The sequence below is a fragment of the Pseudoliparis swirei genome, chromosome 22 (assembly GCF_029220125.1).
Source record: "Pseudoliparis swirei isolate HS2019 ecotype Mariana Trench chromosome 22, NWPU_hadal_v1, whole genome shotgun sequence".
Classification (NCBI taxonomy): Eukaryota; Metazoa; Chordata; class Actinopteri; order Perciformes; family Liparidae; genus Pseudoliparis; species Pseudoliparis swirei.
Window position 1 is genome coordinate 14,454,891 of NC_079409.1, and position 21,915 is coordinate 14,476,805.

The 21,915-nt window shown below is 43.0% G+C and overlaps 1 protein-coding gene across 1 annotated transcript; it reads left to right on the plus strand.

Annotated features, from left to right (window-relative positions):
* The first annotated feature begins 52 nt into the window (after positions 1–52).
* slc2a3b (solute carrier family 2 member 3b) lies at positions 53–20,157 on the plus strand. The gene is given in 13 exon segments (XM_056444755.1): positions 53–3,614; positions 3,804–3,892; positions 4,437–4,576; positions 12,785–12,834; positions 13,316–13,351; positions 13,353–13,445; positions 14,795–14,933; positions 15,653–15,815; positions 16,027–16,214; positions 17,557–17,661; positions 17,755–17,856; positions 17,957–18,160; positions 18,253–20,157. Coding segments are annotated over 11 exon segments (1,347 nt in total). The 5' UTR covers positions 53–3,614; positions 3,804–3,892; positions 4,437–4,552; the 3' UTR covers positions 18,496–20,157.
* Positions 20,158–21,915: the final 1,758 nt, after the last annotated feature.

Below are 21,915 nucleotides of genomic sequence, written 5' to 3' on the forward strand. Positions count from 1 at the left end.
TAATGGGCTTCTCTCTAAACCAGACAATTAGCTTTTTATCAAATCAGTTCCTTAATTTAAAAATAAAAGCCAGCCTGGTTATTAACTACCTGGAATGGCTGCTTTCAAGATGTTCAGTTCTCGACTCGTCTCGCTGCATTACTCGACGGCCTTCAGCTGTCTTGACTTTGCAGATCAGCCTCTTCATCAAAGTTTTCCAGACTATATTATCACAAGTGATGAAGTGTCTCTTTAGTCATCTGAAACACTCGGTTCTGTCTGCTGGCAAAACTCGACTTAACTATATATAACTGTTTTTCCAGCAGGTGGCAGCAGTGATAAAACCAGGTGGTTGTTTTGATGTAACGCTCCATTTCCACCACACCGCGGCGCAGTTGAACTATATACGACCAACCAGTTGACCTGTGTGCCTAGTTATGATGAGGCGTATTGAGGTAGGGTAACGTTAATTGTTCAGGACTAACATCTGATCTAATTAAAGTTTTAAAACCTCACATTTCTGCATTTCATCAGCGCTGAAAGTAAATAAATACGTTGACATCTTTTTTTGGACTCAGGAGAAGAATATCAATTATTTCATGGCACAAATAGTCTGAACATGTACAGCATATTTACTACATGATCAGTATATCATGATCAATGATAAATATTAGATACAAAATGTCAAACATTTAACAGCATTGAGGATTATACATCCTGATCAGTTTTCTATACAGCAGAAGCTTCTTTTAAGTCCGAGAAGATGTTGGACATCAATGACTTCTGAAAACAATGATACAAATCTAAGTTTTGCTTAATTTTCTAAATCCACACACGATTCTCTTTATTTAAGTTTATCATTTAGTACCGCAATTCAAAGTGTTAATATTACTAATAAAATCAGGAATAATGTTCAACGTATTCACGCAGGTGGAGGGTTTAACGCGCTCATTTTGTCTATTTTCTGTCTCTTCACATCAGTCAGACAAATAAATGTCATTTTGCTCCTTTGATCTTTACCAGGATGTCACTGTTTACTTCACGTTGCTAGAAGTGACAAGCAGAGGCTCGCCTGCATTGTTACAGTTTTGTATTAGTTACATTATTGACACTTTCGTCTTCACAGCACAATTGTAATCTTCTTTTGATTGTCGTCAGCAGTTCACCTCAGCTATGCCCCGATACGTCCTGACACGCCTGAGAGGGCATGTTCGTCTGGGCCGAGTTCATCCCCCTTCACCCTCGACTTGATTACTGTGGCAACGTTTTATACAGAGATGACAACATCAAGTGGGAGAAACACTGCGTTGCATGTGACTGAGAGAACTGTGAACGTCTCTGGTCGGTGTCAACATGAGTAAAAATGATGGCAACTGGAAAGCAGAAGATGAAACTGCTGCACCAGACGTACACGAGGACCGGGAACTGTGATCACAGCGCCGCGCCGCTCCGTGGAGCCTGAACCAACACACTGTCATCATTAATACATGTTCAGAATGTGGGTGCACACACCGTCCCAAATGAACCAAATGTATCTCAAATGCTTCAAAGGAAATGTCGATACACTTATCAACATTTATAATATTTATATTTGATGCAAAGACACAGCCATTTTAAACATGATTTGACTGATTGAATCGTTTGCTTGAGGTAATGAAATATTCAAGATATATGTAGTGAAGTGTATGTGGGAAAAATAGTTTTCTTTCCCTTTACATTTTAAGATACAACTGAGCATTTCAGGGGGAAATTGTGAATTTGAGAGGGTTATTTATTGCTTTTGTCAATACTTATTGTTCTTTGAAAGCTGCAAAAGAATAAACAAGCACATTTACACCTTTAGTGTGTTGCACTATAAGCAACACAAAGGAGTGGAATACACATTAAGGGTTTACAAACATGAATAATAAATATTGAAATCATGGATTGATATTTAAATACATTTTTAAATGAAATCCTTTGCAGGAGTCCATGACACATACACAGATATATTTTTTAACTCAGGCTACAGGATGTGGTTTGTAATGGGATGTGGTTTGTAATGGGCTGTGTGTGTGTGTTTGTGTGCATGTGTTTGTATGCGTGTGTGTGTGTGTGAGTGTGTGAGGATCTATCAATGTCCCTGTGTATCTGTGTTTGCTCTTTGCAGACGTCTTATAACTAGATTTGCTCACTCAGGTCACTATAGGAGATGCTGTGGGATCGGTTTCCATGACAACAGAGTCAGATGGAATGCTGGGACAAGGTGGATTTTCAGAGGAATGAAAAAGTTCTGTGACACTAAACCTGAACATGTGCACGTTCCTCTCTCTGTGTTAGTTCCTCTTTTTTTTGTTCTGCGATGAGTGAATGACAGAAGTGGGGTTGAACAGAAGAGTATTAGACAGAAAGGGGAGGAGCCACGCACACATAACTTAATAATAACCTTCCATTTTAATATCTATATGTTGTCAGAACTTCATATCAAGGCAGTGTGTCTGTCTCCAGGGTCAGTGATGGGAAGTAGAGTTTTGAGGCCATCAGTGAGCTGGTAGGCCAACTTAAGACCCCCAACACACTTAATTACTTCATAATTGATTCCTGCATATTTTAGAGGGTTTATATATATTACCAGTCTGGGCTGAGGACACAGAGGGCATGTCCTCAATCTGGGGGCTAATTCCAGTTGTTAAGGCTAACCCAACAAGTCTTGTAGAAAACATATTTTTACAAACTTAATATTTACTCATATTTAGTTTGAATTCAACATACAATTATATTAGCTTGTTTAGAGCTTGGTAACCTGGTTTCCACTGAGCGCAGCAGCTCCAAACGTCGATGCATCGAGCAAGAAGGCCGTGAAGTCGGCAACACTGACAGTTCGTCCCTCCAGGCACGCCCCAAAGCCACTCTCCCCAAATCCTCATTATGAACGTAAACAAATCCTAATTGACGTAAAGCGAACATGGCTGTCGTACTCCGGCGACGCGCAATGAGTGCACGTGCCAGATGTGCCCAGGTTACAGCCGCCGGATTTGGTTTAACAAAATTATGTTCTAACAGATATTTAAAAAATGTGATAAAATAAATCTTACGAGTTCAGGGTACACCTTATTAACATACGTATATGTGTTGTCTCTTCAGGTGTGTGGGGGCAGCAAGAAAACACAGACAAATATGTTCATATTCAACAATTTGTCAACTCGAACCTCTAATTAAAAAGTTCAATGACATGTAACAAAACAATAATACAATGACAGGAACCCAACCTGCTCACCAAGTGAAGTGAATTTTAAAATGGTCCTGCTAGAGAATTTGTCAAATTCCAGATCAGGATTTAGGTGGGCTGTGGAGATTAAGCGAATAGTTGATGAAGAATTATGAGGGCTCCCCATTTGTTTGCCACCCACTGAGCCGGTCTCATGATTTCTGCATGACAAGGCTTTGTATCTGAACTCCCTGCACATTGCCTTTTGTTCTCGCGCCCTGGTGGGCAGCCGGCGGGTCAGCAGCAGCACAGAGACTCCTTTCACCGGCTCCGTTTGTTCTCAGCCTCTGCTGCGTGCTGGAGGCTTACGCTCGCCCGAGCACGTCCCCACGACTTCAGCTCAGTGCCTCCGTGATGCCACAGCCGTGGCGACGCGAGTAAACGCGAAGTGAGTCAAATGGGTGGAACGTTTCTGCACGTACTCTTTACGCACAGGGGAGCTTTCCTGTGCGTCAACAATGTGTGTGTACGTGTGTGTGTGTGTACGTGTGTGTGTGTGTGCGTGTGTGTTTGTGTGTGTGTGTGTGTGTGTGTGTTGAAACATGCTGGTAAACTTCCACTTTCTATAAAAACACAGATATGAGGGAGAGCTGAACATCTGCCTGAGCATACAACATCTGGACAGGACTGATTTACTGGATACAAAGGCTGTTATGCCACATAACGGTAAAATTAAACATTCTTAACAACGACGATTAACTCTTGCTGTTTATTAATGTAAAAATAAATATTACAAATGTAAAAATTAGTTAATTCCATGTCCGTTTTGACATTATAACAAAACTAATTGGTAAAGTGGCCTTCTGTTTGAAATAAAAAAACCTTGAGCATCATCTGCAGCTCCGTCCACGATGTGGCTGACTGAAGTCTCTGCAGACCATTGATTTGACGTTTCCTGTTTGTATTGATAACAACAAAACATTTGAAGAGAGGGAGTTACATCACTTTTCTCTCATTGGAGTTCATGATTAGAGAGAGCAGAAGAGGAGGGTGAATACGGAAGCAAAGGGAGGGGTTTACTGTCATTTTGGGCACCGACTCCTGTTGAATTCAGTGAGAGCAGAAAAGTGCTCCACTCTACCTGCACGGGTCTCTATTAGGTCTGGGCTTTATGATCCTTTCTGGTATGCGCTATAGGCTGCATAGATTCTTAACACATTTCAACTTTATTCCTTATTGATGATCACATTGCTCTCGTGTTTGTATTCAGGTTTCTTTAACGACTGTTTGCACAGAGAGAGGTGTGTGTGCACACGAAGAAACTTCCTTCTAGCTGAAGAGTTCCTCTCGTCTTTCTTCTGAATATCTTCTATCAAAGCAGCAAAGATGGAGCGAATGGAGGACGACAAGGTACATATCTATGTTTCTGAATTCTATTGCTGCATGGGTTGCTGGCGTTGTTCCGTGCTGTTTAAAAAAATCTATTTCAACATTTAAAACCTACATGTGTGATACTGCTGTGCTGTTCCTGCACATTTCTTCATCCTCTCGGATACAAACTCACTACTTTAAGCTGTCTGTTATAATTCCCAGTAGTCCCTGAGGAAGAGTGCCAGCCATTTTGCTATTGTTTGTTTCATTCTGAGCTCGTTTTGTCCTGATGGATAAGAGAGTGGTATTACGAGTCACTGGGTGCCAGTTCTGTATTTTTCCATCCTGGCAAGAGCAGGAGATTGGGTGCGAGTATTTCATGAGATGAGTAAGAGAGAAAGAGGGAGGCCGGTGGGTGGCAAGCTTGAACATGTGAGTTTTTAGTTTTTATTTGCGTAGTGGGATGAGGGAATAGTACAACCAAAAGAGCTCTGGGAAAAGGGAAGCGACGACTTACAACTGCACACACATAGGACACACATCACAGGTTGCAGTGTTAGTGATAGCTTGGTACACAGAGGATGTAAAGTTATTCATCAAATGGTGAACTCTATTTGAACTGAATGGCATTCACTCTTTTGCATTATAACGAACATGCAGTCATTTAATCTTCATGGCTGCTACACGTGTGTGAATGTAAACAGTAAACACCCATCAAACCGCCATGAATACGAGAGCATGGACTCCAAAAAGCCTCCAGCAAAACACAAGGACAACGTTATCAGACACAAATATGTGTTTCTTCCTTTTGAATGTAGCGCGTAAGAGAAACATGTGTACAGGAACTGCTGGAGAAGTGTATGATAAAGACAGGAAAGGGTTAATGCAATATAGTCAAACAAGATAAAGAGAGGACGAACATTCATTTTCTAAAACTGGTGGAAAAGAAGAAAAAGGAGTAAAAGAGAGAGGAAGGGGCAAAGATTGCAAAATGCCATGAAAGAGGGAGGCGATGAACTGTTGGAACAATAACTCCATGTGGTTTGAAGTAATTTGGTCAAATTTGTATTTACTATTAAAAAGAGCAAATTGACCAAACATAAGTAAATAAGAGGAAAGAGTAAAGCTTAGAAACTGGAGTTTAATTAAGAAAATAATTAAACCACAAAATCCATTTAGTATCAGATCTGGAGCTTTCAATCCCATCACATGCTCTTCATGAGCCCAGTTTGACCTGAAGTTCATCTTAGTAAATATGAGTCGTTGGTATCATTTGGTTGGAGTTAAATATTGATCATAACTATGTAAGCAGAATGTCATAGAGTATGTTATAATTTAAACCAATATGTGATGTATGTATTGTAGTAGACAGCTGCAGATATTGAGCAGTATTGATGTATATGTTTGGCTGCTGCTATAAAGCGGACACAACTAGAATGAAGATGTTATTGTGCAACCACAATGCATCACAACCTCAACGTCGGACGCATACATAACATGATGCACTAAGTCGGGCACTCCTTCATTAGAGTTGCTCGAGCAAGAGATTCATCAATGCAATCGTGTCTTAAAAATGTTCAACATAAATATGACTCGACCACAAGCACACACACACACACACACACACACACACACACACACACACACACACACACACACACACACACACACACACACACACACACACACACACACACAACCACGCCCCCACATGCCGTTTCTCCTCATCAGATCCTCTTTAGTGCGACGCCACAGCGTGTGTGTGGTAACCCTGCCGGTTACCTGAGGGGGTCTTGTGCAAAAAGCCAAACATGGTTTGCAATTACTTTGAGGTTAAATGATAATGACGTAAACGTTAGCTCCCTATTTAAAAATATGTTGTCTTCTAATCTTTATCATGCTTTTGTTTTATTACCAGAACTCCATATTTCTCCTTCGCTATCACTTTCTCGTGCATGCAGCACTTCCTGTGTGCCGAACTGTCAAGATACTCCGTAACATGAAGTTCACGAGGCCGTAGCAGCAGAGCGTGCAGCTAGTTTTAGTCCTTATTATGAGCCAAGGTCATGATGTCCTCGAGAAACACTGAGGCTGGATTTCCCAGATTATCACTATCTAACGATGGAGAAATATCTTCACATTACGTAACACTTCCTCCCGTGTGTTGTACCACTCTGACCCGTGTTGATTATTCTAACCTGATGAAAGAACAGACAGTTTGTTTCAGGAGAGGGAGACTCCTTGAACTGCCGTTTAAAAAAAAAAAAAAAAGTTGTAGCCTATGTGGTTTCATGACAGTGGGAGAAGTTGTATCTGTATCTGTATTGTGTCCGTGCAGATAGTGACTTCATGTCTGGTGAAACATTGGGACAAAACGCACAAATTGTGCCTGTCTTTGTGTCTGCTGTCTGAATTGAGTGCGATTATAAATTGTGCAAAATAATTATTTGTTGTGCACCGACAGATATGCTAGAGAGGTTCATGTCATTTATGTTCGCTTTCTCTCATTCCAGGCTTCCTGATTGTTTTCACCTGTCATCACACCTGTCTCCTATGCTCATCAGTGTCAGCCCCGCCCCTGATTGGTCCCACCTGTGTCTTGTTACCATGTGCTTAAATTCCCCTGTCTCCCAATGTTCCTTGTCAGTTCGTCTGGTCTTTTGCCATGATCAGGTCGGGTTATGTTGTGCTCTTGAAAAGTTTTTGATTCCTCACTACGTGAGCGCTTTCATTTTGTTCACTGCAGAACCGAAAAATAAAGTACTTACAAATACTTTATCTCTGTCTCCCGGGTCGTGCAATTGGGTCCTACTTCCTAAGTGTCTGAGCTCGTAACAGAACGAACTGACCCTCATTATGGACCCAGCCGACCCAAGAACGCTTCACGCCGCTCTGTCGGTACAGGGCGTGACGATTTTTCATCACGAGGAAAAACTGGACAAAGTCAGCCGGGAAATACAAGAGCTGAGAGGACGCCAGGCGGGGTTCAGGAAGAATTATCTACACAGATGCAACAACTGGTTGCCCAAATGAATAATTTTTACACTCATCAACAGACTGCCCCTCCGGTGACGTCATCCACAGCTGAGAATTTGCCTGTCAATACTCCAGCTGACGACCCAGGTCAGGCTGTTTCCTCCCCGTTACGGCTGGCTCTTCCGGAGAGATTTTCCGGAGACTCTTCATTGCAGAGCCTTTCTGGTACAGTGTGATCTGCATTTTCAACACAACCCAGCAGCTTTTATCTGAGCATGGTAAAGTGGCGTTTATTGTGTCTCATTTAACGGGAAGAGCTGCAGCCTGGGCTACTGCAGAATGGTCTAGAGACACCGAACTATGTTACTCATTGGCCGATTTCATAGAGACTATGAGGCGCATTTTGACCACTCATCGCCTGCTACGGAGGCCAGCAGAAGACTGTTTCAAATCGTCAGCTCAACCGTCAGGTGGTTGATTATGCCATCGAGTTTCGTACAGCAGCAGCGGACAGCGGATGGAATGTTCCGGCTCGTGGCGCCTTCATGACAGGACTTTCGAACCGATAAAGGACCAGCTGGCTCCACTGGAGACACCCGGGATCTGGAATCCCTCATCGCTGTGGCCATCCGGATCGATAACCGTCTTCGAAAGAGAGAGGGAGCGTCGGCGCAACCGAGATGTTATTCCCAGCTTCCAGAATTCGCCTCGGAGGGTCGCGCCGCCAGCGGAGGATTTCCAGCTCATGTTACCGGACCATCAGAGGACTACACTTCCGAATGACTCCGGTGAACCCATGCAGCTTGGAAGAACCAGGCTTTCTCTGGAGGAGAGGCAGCGCCGTCTACGGGAGGTTGCTGTTTCTACTGCGGCCAGCGGGTCATCAACTCGCTTCATGCCGGGAAAAGATCGTGCTCACCAGTCAAAAGGAGGCGCTGGTGAGCAAGTTTCCCGCAGACTTCCCTCCTCGACCTGTTACTCAGGTAGACATTTGTATTAACAATCAGACCATTGACCAGGGTGTGTTAATAGACTCAGGGGCTGACGAAAGCCTTATAGACTGGGGCCTAGTCAAACAGCTAAAAATAAAAACTGTCCCGCTATCTCATCCTGTTAGTGCCAGTGCCTTAGACGGCCGCTTGTACTGAGCCCATACGGATTACTATAAATAAGGACCATACCGAGAGCATGCAATTTCATATTTTTGAGTCGACTCAGCACCCGATTATTTTGGGGTTTCCTTGGCTGAAGATCCACAATCCTCACATAGACTGGCCTTCAGGAAAGTTAAGGAATGGGGAGAGGATTGTAAGGGCAGGTGTAAACTGCAACCTGTTAATGCACCAACAGACTCTAGTAGGATCATTATAGATCACCCTGACTATCCTGATCTACACAAGGTACCTTCCTGTTACCATGATTTAAAGAAGCATTTAACAAGTCTAAAGCCTTGTCGCTACCTCCTCACCGAGATTATGACAGTCCCACTGATCTCTTAGAGGTAGCCCCCATTCCCAAGGGGAGACTTTACTCGATTTCGAGACCTGAGAGAACAGCAATGGATGAATACATCTCCTCTTCACTCAAATCAGGGATTATCCGTCCTTCATCGTCTCCAGCCGGAGCGGATTCTTTGTGGGAAAGAAAGACGGTTCTCTGAGACCTTGTATGCACTACAGTCCACTAAATGACATTACGGTGAAGAACCGCTATCCTCTGCCACTCATGTCATCTGCTTTTGAACTGCTTCAAACGGCCAAGATATTCACCAAGTTGGATTTAAGAAATGCATATCACTTGGTTAGAATAAAACAAGGGGATGAGTGGAAGACTGGTTCAACACTCAGAATGGTCACTATGAGTACTTGGTAATGCCTTTTGGACTGTGCAATGCACCGGCTGTTTTCAAGCTTTTGTGAATGAGGTTTTGCGGAATTCTTGAATATTTCAGTGTTTGTGTATCTGGATGACATACTGATTTTCTCCCCAGACGCTAAATCTCATGTTAACCATGTCCGCCAAGTTTGCAGAAACTACTGGATAATCAGCTATATGTCAAGGCAGAGAAGTGCGAGTTCCACACAGAAGAGGTGTCTTTCTTAGGATACATAGTCTCACCTAATCATATCCAAATGGATCCTCGAAAGTCAGTGCAGTATCCCAGTGGCCCACACCAGACTCCAGGAAAAAGGTTCAGCAGTTCCTAGGATTTGCTAACTTCTATAGGAAGTTTATTAGAATTTCAGTTCTGTTGCTGCTCCTCTGCATGTTCTGACTTCTCCTAAGGTTCCTTCAAGTGGACCCCCCAGGCGGATCTTGCTTTCAAACTTCTCAGAGATAGATTCACATCAGCTCCCATACTCACCATTCCAGATCCCCAGCGCCAGTTTATGGTCGAGGTGGATGCTTCCAATGAGGGAATTGGAGGAGTACTGTCTCAACGTTCTGCAGAAGACAACAAGATGCATCCATGTGCTTACCTGTCGCGGAAGTTGACAACGGCAGAGCGGAATTATGGCGTGGAAACAAGGAATTGTTAGCTGTAAAAGCTGCCCTCGAGGAATGGAGACACTGGCTAGAGGGTGCAGAGCAACCGTTTTTAGTCTGGACAGATCACAAGAATCTAGAATATATAAGAAGGCTAGCGTCTCAACTCCCGTCAGGCCAGGTGGACACTTTTCTTTAGTAGATTCAACTTCACACTCTCTTTTCGTCCCGGTCTCAGAATCAAAAACCCGATGCTTTGTCTCGTCTTTACGATCCCGAACCACTTGCGGTGAGCCCAAGACCATCCTTCCACTTAACCGGGTGATGGAGCCTTTTCCTGGCAAGTGGAGTCAGGCGTTAAAGAGGCAAATGTCATGAATCCAGCGCCTAGCGAGTGTCCCAACAATCTGCTGTTTGTTCCTGAGGCTCTTCACTCCAAGGTCATCCACTGGGCTCACTCATCTGTGCTTCGTGCCATCCGGGAGTAGCAAGAACAATGTTCAGGATTCAACAACGTTTCTGGTGGCCATCCATGAAGAAAAATGTGGCAGTATGTAGCGGCTTGTCCGGTGTGTGCGTGTAATAAGACCTCATCTCAAGTTAAGATGGGCTTGCTCCAGCAGCTGCCGATTCCCCATCGTCCTTGGTCACACATTTCGATGGATTTTGTGACAGGATTTCCCTCATCCAGAGGCAAGACTACGGTTCTAACAGTGGTTGATCGATTTTCAAAGATGGCTCACTTCATCCCATTGACCAAGCTTCCCTCTGCCAAAGTCACCGCAGAGGTCATGATGAATCACGTATTCAGGATCCATGGATTCCCTAATGACATTGTTTCCGACAGGGGTCCACAATTCATTTCCGCCTTCTGGAAAGAGTTTTGTCGACTCATAGGTGCCACCGTCAGCCTGTCATCAGGATATCACCCTCAGTCAAATGGACAGTCGAACCAAGAACTAGAGACTACGCTACGTTGTCTCGTCTCCCGAACCAGACCACCTGGGTGACCACCTCACATGGGTCGAGGTTGCCCACAATACCCTTCCTCCGGCGGCCACAGGTCTCTCTCCATTCCATTGTGTCAATGGTTTCCAGCCTCCACTTTTCCCTAACAACGAGGAAGAGGTGATGGTTCCATCGGCACATGCCATGATCAGGCGTTGTCGCAGAGTTTGAGCTGGTGCTGCCAGTCTCTTCTCCGTCGTTCAGCTCGGATGAAGGCTGGTGCGTGCGTTCATGGCAGGGTTGCTCCCTCCTACAGTCCAGGCCAAGAGGTTAGGCTGTCTACCAAAGACTTACCACTCCATGTCGCCTCAAAGAAACTGGCTCCGAGATTTGTGGGTCCGTTTCCAGTGTCCAGAGTCATCAACCCGGCGTCGATCGCTTGCAACTCCCAGGACCTTGAGAGTGCACCCAACGTTTCACGTTAGTAGAATCAAGCGGTGTGTGAGCACACTTGTTCCCGCCTCCAAGCCTCCACCGCCCAGTTCTTTGAAGGGGTGACGTTTACAAGGTCCGTAAGCTACTGGAGGTCCGTAATAGGGGAGGGCAAGCAATTCCTGGTAGACTGGAACTGGAAGGTCCTGGTCCTGAAGCTGGAAGCTAGCTGCTTCATTTATAGTAGACAAGACTCTTATCGACTTTTACAATCAGCCTGGGCCATCAGGAGTTGGCCTAGAGAGAGAGGTACTGTTGTGCTAGAGAGGTTCATGTCATTTATGTTAGCTTTCTCTCATTCAGGCTTCCTATGATTGTTTCACCTGTCATCACACCTGTCTCCTATGCTCATCCCGCAGTGATTGGTCCCGCCCTGTGTCTTGTTACCTTGTCCATTCCCCTCCCAATGTTCCTTGTCAGTCTCTGGTCTTTTGCCATGATCAGGTCAGGTTATGTTTTGCTCTTGATCAAGTTTTGATCCTCACTTGAACGCTTTCATTTTGATCACTGCAGAACCGAAAAATAAAGTACTTACAAATACTTTATCTCTGTCTCCCGGGTCGTGCAATTGGGTCCTACTTCCTAAGTGTCTGAGCTCGTAACATTATTTATCTTGCAACATGAAGTTTGTGTCGAAACAGGCGGTTGAAAAGACGGATGACTACTGGAGTGGATTTATGAGCCTAATTGGACCTCGAGACTCCAGATGCAAAAGTTCTCAGAAAGTTGGTGTATTAAAGAGAAAGTTAAATAGATATATGTTGGTTTGTTGTTGAATCAGAGTGAAACTTCAACAGGGATTAATTCTTTGGGCATACGCCCTCCACATAGGACATGAAAACTCATTAAACCGTTACTCCGTTCAATTGTGCTTGGTTGGATACTTTAAAAAATTGGCAGATTTCCCTTCCCAGCATGTCCTGCCATGTTAGGGATTATTTTCAGGTGTATTAGCTTGTTATTATGAGTTTAATCCACTTTAATTCTGAAGCTAGCAGGGGAAAGAAACACTATAGGATTCAGTCTTATTATCTCAGCCGAGAAATGCCTCAGAGCTGTGCTGTGTCGTAACGCCGAGCTGTGCCACAGCATGATCACGTAACGCCGACTCTCACAGCAGTGATCACGAGCATGAAAACAGGAGATCTGAAAACAGGGAGGGAGAGCAGAATTAGAAAGGCTCATTGTGTGTGTGTTACCAGTGTCACTGTAAAACAACAAGAGCTTTGACGAGCCCAGTGCAGGCCATGTCCGCCACAGCAACTGAGGGGGGGTTGTTCAGAACCTCCTCTTGCTCATTGTTTTAATCCTTCATGTCTCCTGTGTCTTTCCCTCTCTCACCAGCCGAAGAAGAAGTTGACCTGTTACCTTCTCTACTGCGTTTCAACAGCAGTGTTAGCTCCACCTACAGTTTTGTACAACACAGGTCATCCTTTTGAGCAGGTGTGTGTGTGTGTGTGTTTTCTGGATGAAACGTGTCATGGACGTCGTTTCGCGTTAAAAGAGAGGGATTAATAACAGATCAATAACAACCAAAACAACCCTTTTGATTGCTATATTTTTTACACTTTTGAATCTTTATATTTCCATGTTGCTTGGTTTTACAGAAACCCACCAAGTTGATTTATGCTCCTCAAACTGCCTGGTTTCATTTGTAACCACAGCGTTGCAAGGTGAAAATGATAAAAGCCACACTGCCCCCGTGTGGATGCGTCAGAACCTCACGCATCAAGCACAAGCTCTGTCACACCTGTTAGACATTAACATATATATATTTTTTTTCAACAACCAATAAACCCCTTACTTGGCTTCAGTCACCCTTAATCCACCACTCAAACATATGGCTGACTTTTGGTTTTGGTTTATATGTGTCAGTATGATGGGCAGTAGAGAACCCGTTGTGGAACTAACCCACCATGGTGTGGAGCTTTGCTGTTGCTATCTTCAGTGTGGGCGGCATGGTGGGCTCCTTCTCTGTTGGAGTGTTGGTCACCAAGTTTGGCCGGTGAGAACATCAGGAATAGACAAATCAGTCCTTTCAGGATCACCAGTACATTTTAACAATGTGTGACTAATATCAGCAACAAGTAAGAACAGCTTCTTTTTTCCTTTAATTATTTAATTGGCAAAATCTGTATTCAGTTTATTTGTATAGCCCAATTTCACAAATTACAAATTTGTCTCAGGTACTTTACAATCTGTACACATGACATCCTAACACAAAACCTAAGCATCGGATCAAGGAACTCCAGAATAACCCATGAGGGGAAAAAGGGAAGAAACCTTCAGGAGAGCAACAGAGGAGGATCCCTCTCCAGGATGGACGATTGCAATAGATATAATGTGTACAGAGGACAGATTTAGGTTTAAATGCATTCAATAGATGTGACAGTGTATGAATAGTTCATAGTAGGCATATTCCACGATGGAGACCTCACGATCCATCAGGCAGATGGCGGTAGAGAGAGAGTGAAGCGGAGTCTCAGCAGTGGGCGGAGTCTCAGCAGGACAGGCTGGCGTAGTCGGGTAAATTCCACGGCCCAGACCTCAGTGATGATCCATCAGGCGAATGGGATCTGCCGTCTCATAGGGTCATTGTTATAGGGCGTAAATCATTACCGTCATTCATTGAGGTAGAATGGCAAACGTTCAGACTTTCAAATTTGAGAATTTCCTGCTTTTTTGTGAAATCTGATAGCAAATTAAATATTTTTGGTTTTCGACTGTTGGTTCGAGAAAAAAAAGTCATAAGAATAAGAGCTCAATTGGGATTTTGTCATTATTTTTTATTTGAGAAGATTGTAAAAAGCAGATTAATTAGTAATAAAACTAATAATTTCCTGCAGCCCTCATTTCCTTATACAGTACATACTATTTAGACATGCCTTTCTGTTTTCTTTTATTATTATTTTATTGAAAGTATGCATCAATTCAATATTTGCACATGTCTTTCAGACAATTAATACCACATGTAAAGATGATGTCCATCTCATCTATACATATCTATAGAAAAAAAATGCAAAACATAGGACAAATAACAAAAAAGAATACAGAACGAAACAGAATAAAACAATTTAAAAATAACTTCTAAGCAAAGGGGTAGTCAGACATACACTATGAGTATACTTTACTCACTCCTTGTCCTTTCTCCACAGCCTCTCTTCTGGGCGTAAGTCCATGATGTATCAATGTCTGGCTTTATCAATGTCCTGGGGAGTCTCATGGGATTGTCGGCTCTGTGTGGCTCTTTCGAGATGGTCATTATATCGATTGGCTTGATCATCGGGTGTTCCATGGGATTGTAATCTGTGTAAAACTCTTCAAGATGTGTCGTGTTGATTGCTCCCGGTGCAGCTTGATCATGGGTGTTCTGCGGTCTCTGCAACACCCAGAGGCTGACCCCCATACGTCAGAGATCTCTCCCACGGCTGTCCGGGGAGCCTTCGGCACGCTGCACCAGCTGGGTGTCGTTATTGGCATCTTGGTGTCACAGGTATGATGCTGAGATAATACAGCTGTGATTATATTATTGATGCTTTTTATATTCCATTGTGCAAAAGCTGTGGATTCCTGCAGAATAATGTGGATAAAAGATATTAGATAATAATTGAATATCCATCAAAATCTAAATCTAAACATTGCAACGCTCTTGTACAAGAGGCTACTTTCACCTCAGCAAATCTTTTTGGACAACTTTCCGTCATCAGATTGGTATCAGCGTCTATTAATATAAAGTCTGTTGATCAGTCGTTTGACCTACAGATCATAAGTAGAAAAAACTAAATTATCGTCCCTAATACCATATTTACTCTCAGTGGATACAGAAATGTAAAAGAATAATGTATCTGACCATAAATGCAAAACATATACCATTTAAGCATCATTTCAGGATTTCGTGCTAGCAAATTGAACATTTCATTGTAACCAATCAAATGGAAATAAATTAGTTTTTTTACTTTTGCAAACGTTTCAACCTCATTTTTTTAAAGCACAATGTAGTCAAATCTCTTTCCAGTTGCATGACCGATCAATAGACTGCAAATAAGGAAACTAGGGACAGATAAATACAAGATAACTGAACTCGATTGGTGAGGAGAACAAAGCATGGTGCACTCAAGGCGAGCTCTGCAACTGGTTTCAGTTTGATCCAACTGAAACTCACCTCACACGAGTCCATCAGAAGTCTTCCCTTCCCTATCTATTGGTTTTTAGATCTTTGGTCTCGAGTTTCTTCTGGGCTCGGACACTCTGTGGCCCCTGCTGCTGGCTCTCACCATCCTGCCGGCCATCCTGCAGTGCATCCTGCTGCCCTTCTGCGCTGAAAGCCCTCGCTACCTGCTCATCGTCCTCAACAAGGAAGAGGAGGCAAGAAAAGGTACGTTATGAGACAACAAGATGGCATCATTAGGTTTTAATGAGACTGCACCTGTATTTTTAATGATCTTGCTGAGTGAAGAGTGGCCTTGTGATTTATTAAAGTTTGACCACATGATGTTCCAAGACCGTTACAGGATGTCCTTCCATCCTTTTTGCACAATAATGTTCCTGCTTGCTCTCCATTCATCCATCCCTTCTCCTCCCTGTAGCGCTGGTGCGTCTGCGCGGCTGTGAGGACGTGAGCGATGATATTCAGGAGATGAAGGAAGAAGGGATGAAGATGGCCTCGGAGAAGAAAGTGTCCATCCTCGAACTCTTCCGCTCCCCAAACTACCGTCAACCGATCATCATCGCTATAATCCTCCAGCTCTCTCAGCAGCTGTCTGGCATCAACGCTGTGAGTAAACAGAATGGAGCCGAGTGTCAGTGATATGCTCATCAAGTGTCAGTTCATGTCATCTCATTCATTCATCTTCAATGGAGCATTCACTGAAATGTAAATGTGTATGACAAACACATGACGAGAGATGCTCCTCGGCTCCAGGCAATGTTAGATTGAGCAGAATAATGTAATCCACTGAGGGTGGACGAAGGGGCCAATACAATGGGATTTGATAGGTATTTAGTTGATAAGGTCATTTCACCAGGCTGACTTAACGTGTTAGAGTTACCTCGTCTGACCTGACAATCACAGTCAAGCTGCGGCTAGAGGCCGCAACATTGATTGAACCGACAGATATATTAACACTCGTGACCGATCTCCCACCACCCGAAACCTTCTGTCAGGTTGATGTTGACAGAGACCTCCGAGAGTGAATATTGGACTTGCATTGCGAGGTGGATATTAACACAGATAAAATAAATGCTGCTCTGCGTCTTCTGGATCAACTGCTTTCCAACACGTGAGCTGATCAACTTTAACCCTTGTGTTGCCTTCGGGTCATTTTGACCCGATTCAATATTTAACCCTCCTGTCGCCTTCGGGTCAATTTGACCCGATTCAATGTTTAATGTCGGTGTTCTTTCGGGAGTCAACAAACAAACATAAAGTACCTCACACTTAAACTTGGAAAACAATATTAATTCTAATAATTTTCTGGAGATTTTAATAGCTGGGGTCATATTGACCTCAAGGGTAAAATATGTTAGTAAATATAAAGGTAACAGGAGGGTTAAACATTGAATCGGGTCAAATTGACCCGAAGGCAACACAAGGGTTAATAAGTGGTCACAAGTGTTTAAAGCTTGTTGCTCTGCAATAAATGGGCAACAAATAAATGAATGCAGGTTTGATGTAATATAATTTTAAAGAATACACTAATTATATTCACTCAAATAACTAGTTGCTCATTTATACGTTTTTTTATTTTATTTAAAATTTATTTAACCAGGAAATGCCTCATCCCCTTTAAAAGAGAGTCCTGGCCAAGACAGCAGCAGTAGCACGTTACACACATTTTAAGACAATACAACATAAAACAGTGACAGACAATATAAAAAGATAAAAAATAAAATGAAAAGAAAGATCTTTTTTTTTTTAGATCACAGCATCATTAAAACCAAAACTAAGACTCAAGTCATCATAACCCAGTTCACACAGGTGCACATACCTCAGTCAAAGAAACCTTCGGCAACCAGCTGAACCTACCTCCAACTCTTTTCATCCATTTTTAAAAACACCTGAAGAGATCGGTTCCCGTAGACCCAGATCAGTCATAATAATGTTCCTCTCCCTGCAGGTGTTTTACTACTCTACAGGTATATTTGACCAGGCTGGTGTTTCTGAACCCATCTACGCCACCATAGGAGCCGGAGTCGTCAACACTGTGTTTACTGTTGTCTCTGTAAGTTTACGACGACACAATTGGTGTCTCAATACAAGCAATGATTTATATTTATTGGATTATTAATGACTATTGGTCTTCTTTTGACCCCAGCTCTTCCTGATTGAACGGGCGGGCCGGAGGACGTTGCACCTGATTGGTCTGGGTGGAATGGCTGTGTTTGCCCTCATCATGACGATCTCCCTGTCTTTGGTGGTGAGTGATGTTTCTCCTGTGAGCTTACAGATAGAAGAAAGAGCCCTGATTGCTCCCGCATTACATATTGCCCTAACTCTTTATTTCTCTCTCTGAGCAGAAGACAAACCAGTCTCTCAGCTACCTGGCCATTGTGGCCGTGTTTGGCTTTGTCGCCAGTTTTGAGATGGGTCCGGGTCCGATCCCCTGGTTCATCGTGGCTGAGCTCTTCTCCCAGGGGCCCCGACCTGCTGCCATGGCCATCTCTGGTTTCTCCAACTGGACCGCCAACTTCCTGGTGGGGCTGACCTTCCCTAAACTCGAGGTATGGGCAACATTTACTTCACTAAAGTCTTCAGCCGTGCGAGCAGTATTGTCTTGTACTAATTGACACCTCTCTCTCTCTTCTTCTCTCAGGAACTGTGTGGTCCGTACGTCTTCATCATCTTCATGATCTTCCTCATCCTGTTCTTCATCTTCACCTTCCTGAAAGTGCCCGAGACCAGAGGAAGGACCTTTGACGATATTGCTCAGGGATTCGCTTCCAGTGCAGGGAAATCCTCCATGGAGTCTGAGGCGATGCACGCTGGCCTCACAGAGGGCAAAGACGCGGCCCCCGTGTCTCCCACAGACAAGGTTCCCATGGTGAATCTTTCTTAGAGAGGAGAAGGAAGACTCGGGGTACAATACAGACGCACTGATAATGTAAAGAGCTATATTTCATAACACACAACAGGTGTGTTTATAAAAAGCCAACTAAATACAGTGTTACAGATTCCCTGTTTACCAGTGCTTAATTAATTCACAGAATTCCCTCTAATCCTGCTTTCAACAGGGGGCCAAACTTAACTGAATTACCAGTACTTAATATTTGTTGACATGCCCGCTGCCAGGTCAAGTCTGCCTGATATGCCTTGTTGCCAGGGGGAGGGAGACAAAATAAATATATATATATAATATATATATATATATAATATATATAATATATGTATATATATAATATATATATATATATATTTATAATATATATAGGTGCTACAGTAAGTCCCTTTCCATTTCAGGTGCACAACAAAGTGCTGATTATAGACTTAGAATACATATATTTAACCAAGGAGAAGATAATAAATATTTCTTCTCCTCCTGCAGCATCCTCTGAGAGTACAGGATGTGTACGTGTTGTTTGAAGTCATAAAGAAATAGGGCAGTTCTGTAAATAAGTACGGTCTGCTTCAAGTATTTTGTGTGTATGATAACGAGGTGTCGTTTGCACTACCGGGCCCGACAACAGTCTCCTACTTTCTGCTCTAAGGAGCCCAATGTAGTCGCTTGTGTTCAGTGACTTCATTGAAGAGTGCAGTCAGGAGGTCGTTGTGCAGTCGTTTATGTAATTCAGCAGTTGGGTATAAAAACTCAGTTGGCTGCTTGTTTTATATATTCGGCTTCTAACTGTGGCATTGAAAACACAAAACACAAAACACAAAACATAGAACACAAAACACAGAACACAAAACACATGCATTATCGCTGCTTGAAGCTCTTTTGATATCAGCACAAAGCAGAACATTAGGTCATCCAATTAAATACCGTACAATCTCTAAAATAGTGTTCCATCAAATCAAAAGTCAGTCAGTGTTTAAGACATTCATTGAAACACATTTAAGTGTTCTGACAAACAACACTCATGTCAGCCTTAACAAGATATTAGCCATTTGGGATAGTGATGTTAAATAAAAACACTAAATTAATTGTATTTTAATGCACAAAGAATGTCTTATCTTAAGTTCTTGTTTCTAATTGTCTGAAATCATGTGTATATATTGTAGAATCTCCAGTTACTGCCTAATCTATTACAGCACAGTATACATGCTTATAAATGTCCCGTCAGTTTGTACAGTTGCATCTTCGTCTCGGCACACACACTCATAAGGAAGCACTTTTCAACGTTTGAGTTTAGCAGCTTTTAATTTGCACTTTGGCAGTCAAAATACTTTCTAATGTTTATTTTGTGTGGGGCTCTCTGTAAATATACTGTATGTGTTAGGATGTGTATGGTGTCCGGTTGTATGTGTTAGGATGTGTATGGTGTCTGGTTGTATGTGTTAGGATGTGTATGGTGTCCGGTTGTATGTGTTAGGATGTGTATGGTGTCTGGTTGTATGTGTTAGGATGTGTATGGTGTCTGGTTGTATGTGTTAGGATGTGTATGGTGTCCGGTTGTATGTGTTAGGATGTGTATGGTGTCTGGTTGTATGTGTTAGGATGTGTATGGTGTCCGGTTGTATGTGTTAGGATGTGTATGGTGTCTGGTTGTATGTGTTAGGATGTGTAGTGTCTGTGGTTGTGTTGATGTATGGTGTCTGGTTGTATGTGTTAGGATGTGTATGGTGTCCGGTTGTATGTGTTAGGATGTGTATGGTGTCTGGTTGTATGTGTTAGGATGTGTATGTGTCCGGTTGTTATTTGTGCCTCATAAAACTGTTTCATCGATGTCATATCCACTGATTTTCTTGCACTGATGAATGTCCCTAATCTGCTCAACACAAGTGAGAAGTTGAGTGTTGAATGCGAGTCGCATAAGAGATAACCTTTACTGTTTCTCTGTCGTACAGTCCTTTGTTCTCCTGCATGCTGTTAAAGTACGAGTGACACTTGTAAAATCTTTTCTTTTAAGGGAATGTTTGACTTGAATTGTGAGCACAAGCAGTCTGTAATACGAGTCAAAGCAATGAATGTGTCATGTAGTTGCATTGTTTAAGTGAAAGTGAGAGAGGTTTGTCTGATATTGTGTCTGGTCTTTTGCACTCTGATCCCCTTTCTGTACCGCGGCAATCCCTCAGTCAGTTGTGCAGTTATTCACTGAAGAGCTAACCAACCGTCTGAAACACTGAAATAAAGCCATGAGTTGAAAAGCAGACTTCCGTTTAACTCTTTGTCTGCAGTTGGGTTTGAAATGTGAAAGGAGTGCCTGCCTGAGAGTTACGAGGTGAGATTTCCTCTTGGGTCACACGGTTTCGAAAGCCAAACGAGAGGAACACGCACGTAGAGACGTAAGATACAGTTGGCCTCAAAGAGCTCTTCCCCTGGAAATGTACTTTAACAAAAAGAAATCTTATAAAATTACTGGACTTTACTTTTGTTTTATGAGTGTATGTGATCTATTTTTCCAACAATTTATAATTTGGTTACACGTTAATTGTTGTTTGTTTTACTGTCACTGAAGACCGAGATCAGCAGAACATATTATCATTTGAGAAGCTGGCACTAGCGATCTTTGGCCATTTTTGCTTAAAAAATGAAAAAGTTCATAAATTAACCAAAATGTAACAATGAATTGATCATGAACTGATTGCTCCAGATCTAAAAAAACAGACATATTAATCAAGATGGCACAGGGAACAAGTTATTACTGGACAAACTGAGAACAAATTAAGAAGTTTTAATGCCCTGCTAAATGAATGACTGTGATCCGTCTCCCGCTTTACTCTACCTCTTGGAGCAAAGAGCCCTGGGTTCAGGGCCCCGGGCTGGCTGGGATGGGGCCATCTAACTGTGTCAAGCCAATAGTTAACGTCCCCCTGCAGGAGTCGACTGAAGTCTCACTCAATGCAGTGAACTGGGGCATGAAGGCACATCAACAAGCTGCAGTACTGAATCTGACCAGCGAGCGGCGTGCGTGAACCGGGCGGGTGTTCAGCTAGTCTGTTTGTATGTGTGTGTATGTGTGTATGTGCGTGTGTGCGTCTGTGTGTGTCTATGAGTGTGTGTCTAGATACTGTCTGGATGAGCTATCCTGTGAGGCAGGAGTGTGTCTGAGAGACAGAGGGGAGAGGAGGGGAGGAGAGCGGCGTTAGGAAGAGGGAGGATGAAAAGCATCCAAAAATGTATCTAAATTACATTAATTTTCTACAAAAAGGTAGAACTAAGAGAGATCTGGAAGGGTTAAAAAGGACAAATAAGTTGGGCAATCTCACATGCCACAGCTTGAAAAAGAATGCAAGTTAGCACAGCGTCCAGACATGTGAGGAGCCACAGTTTGAGGCTGCCAGGCGGCCTGTGCTCGGCATTTTGAGGGAGAGCTGG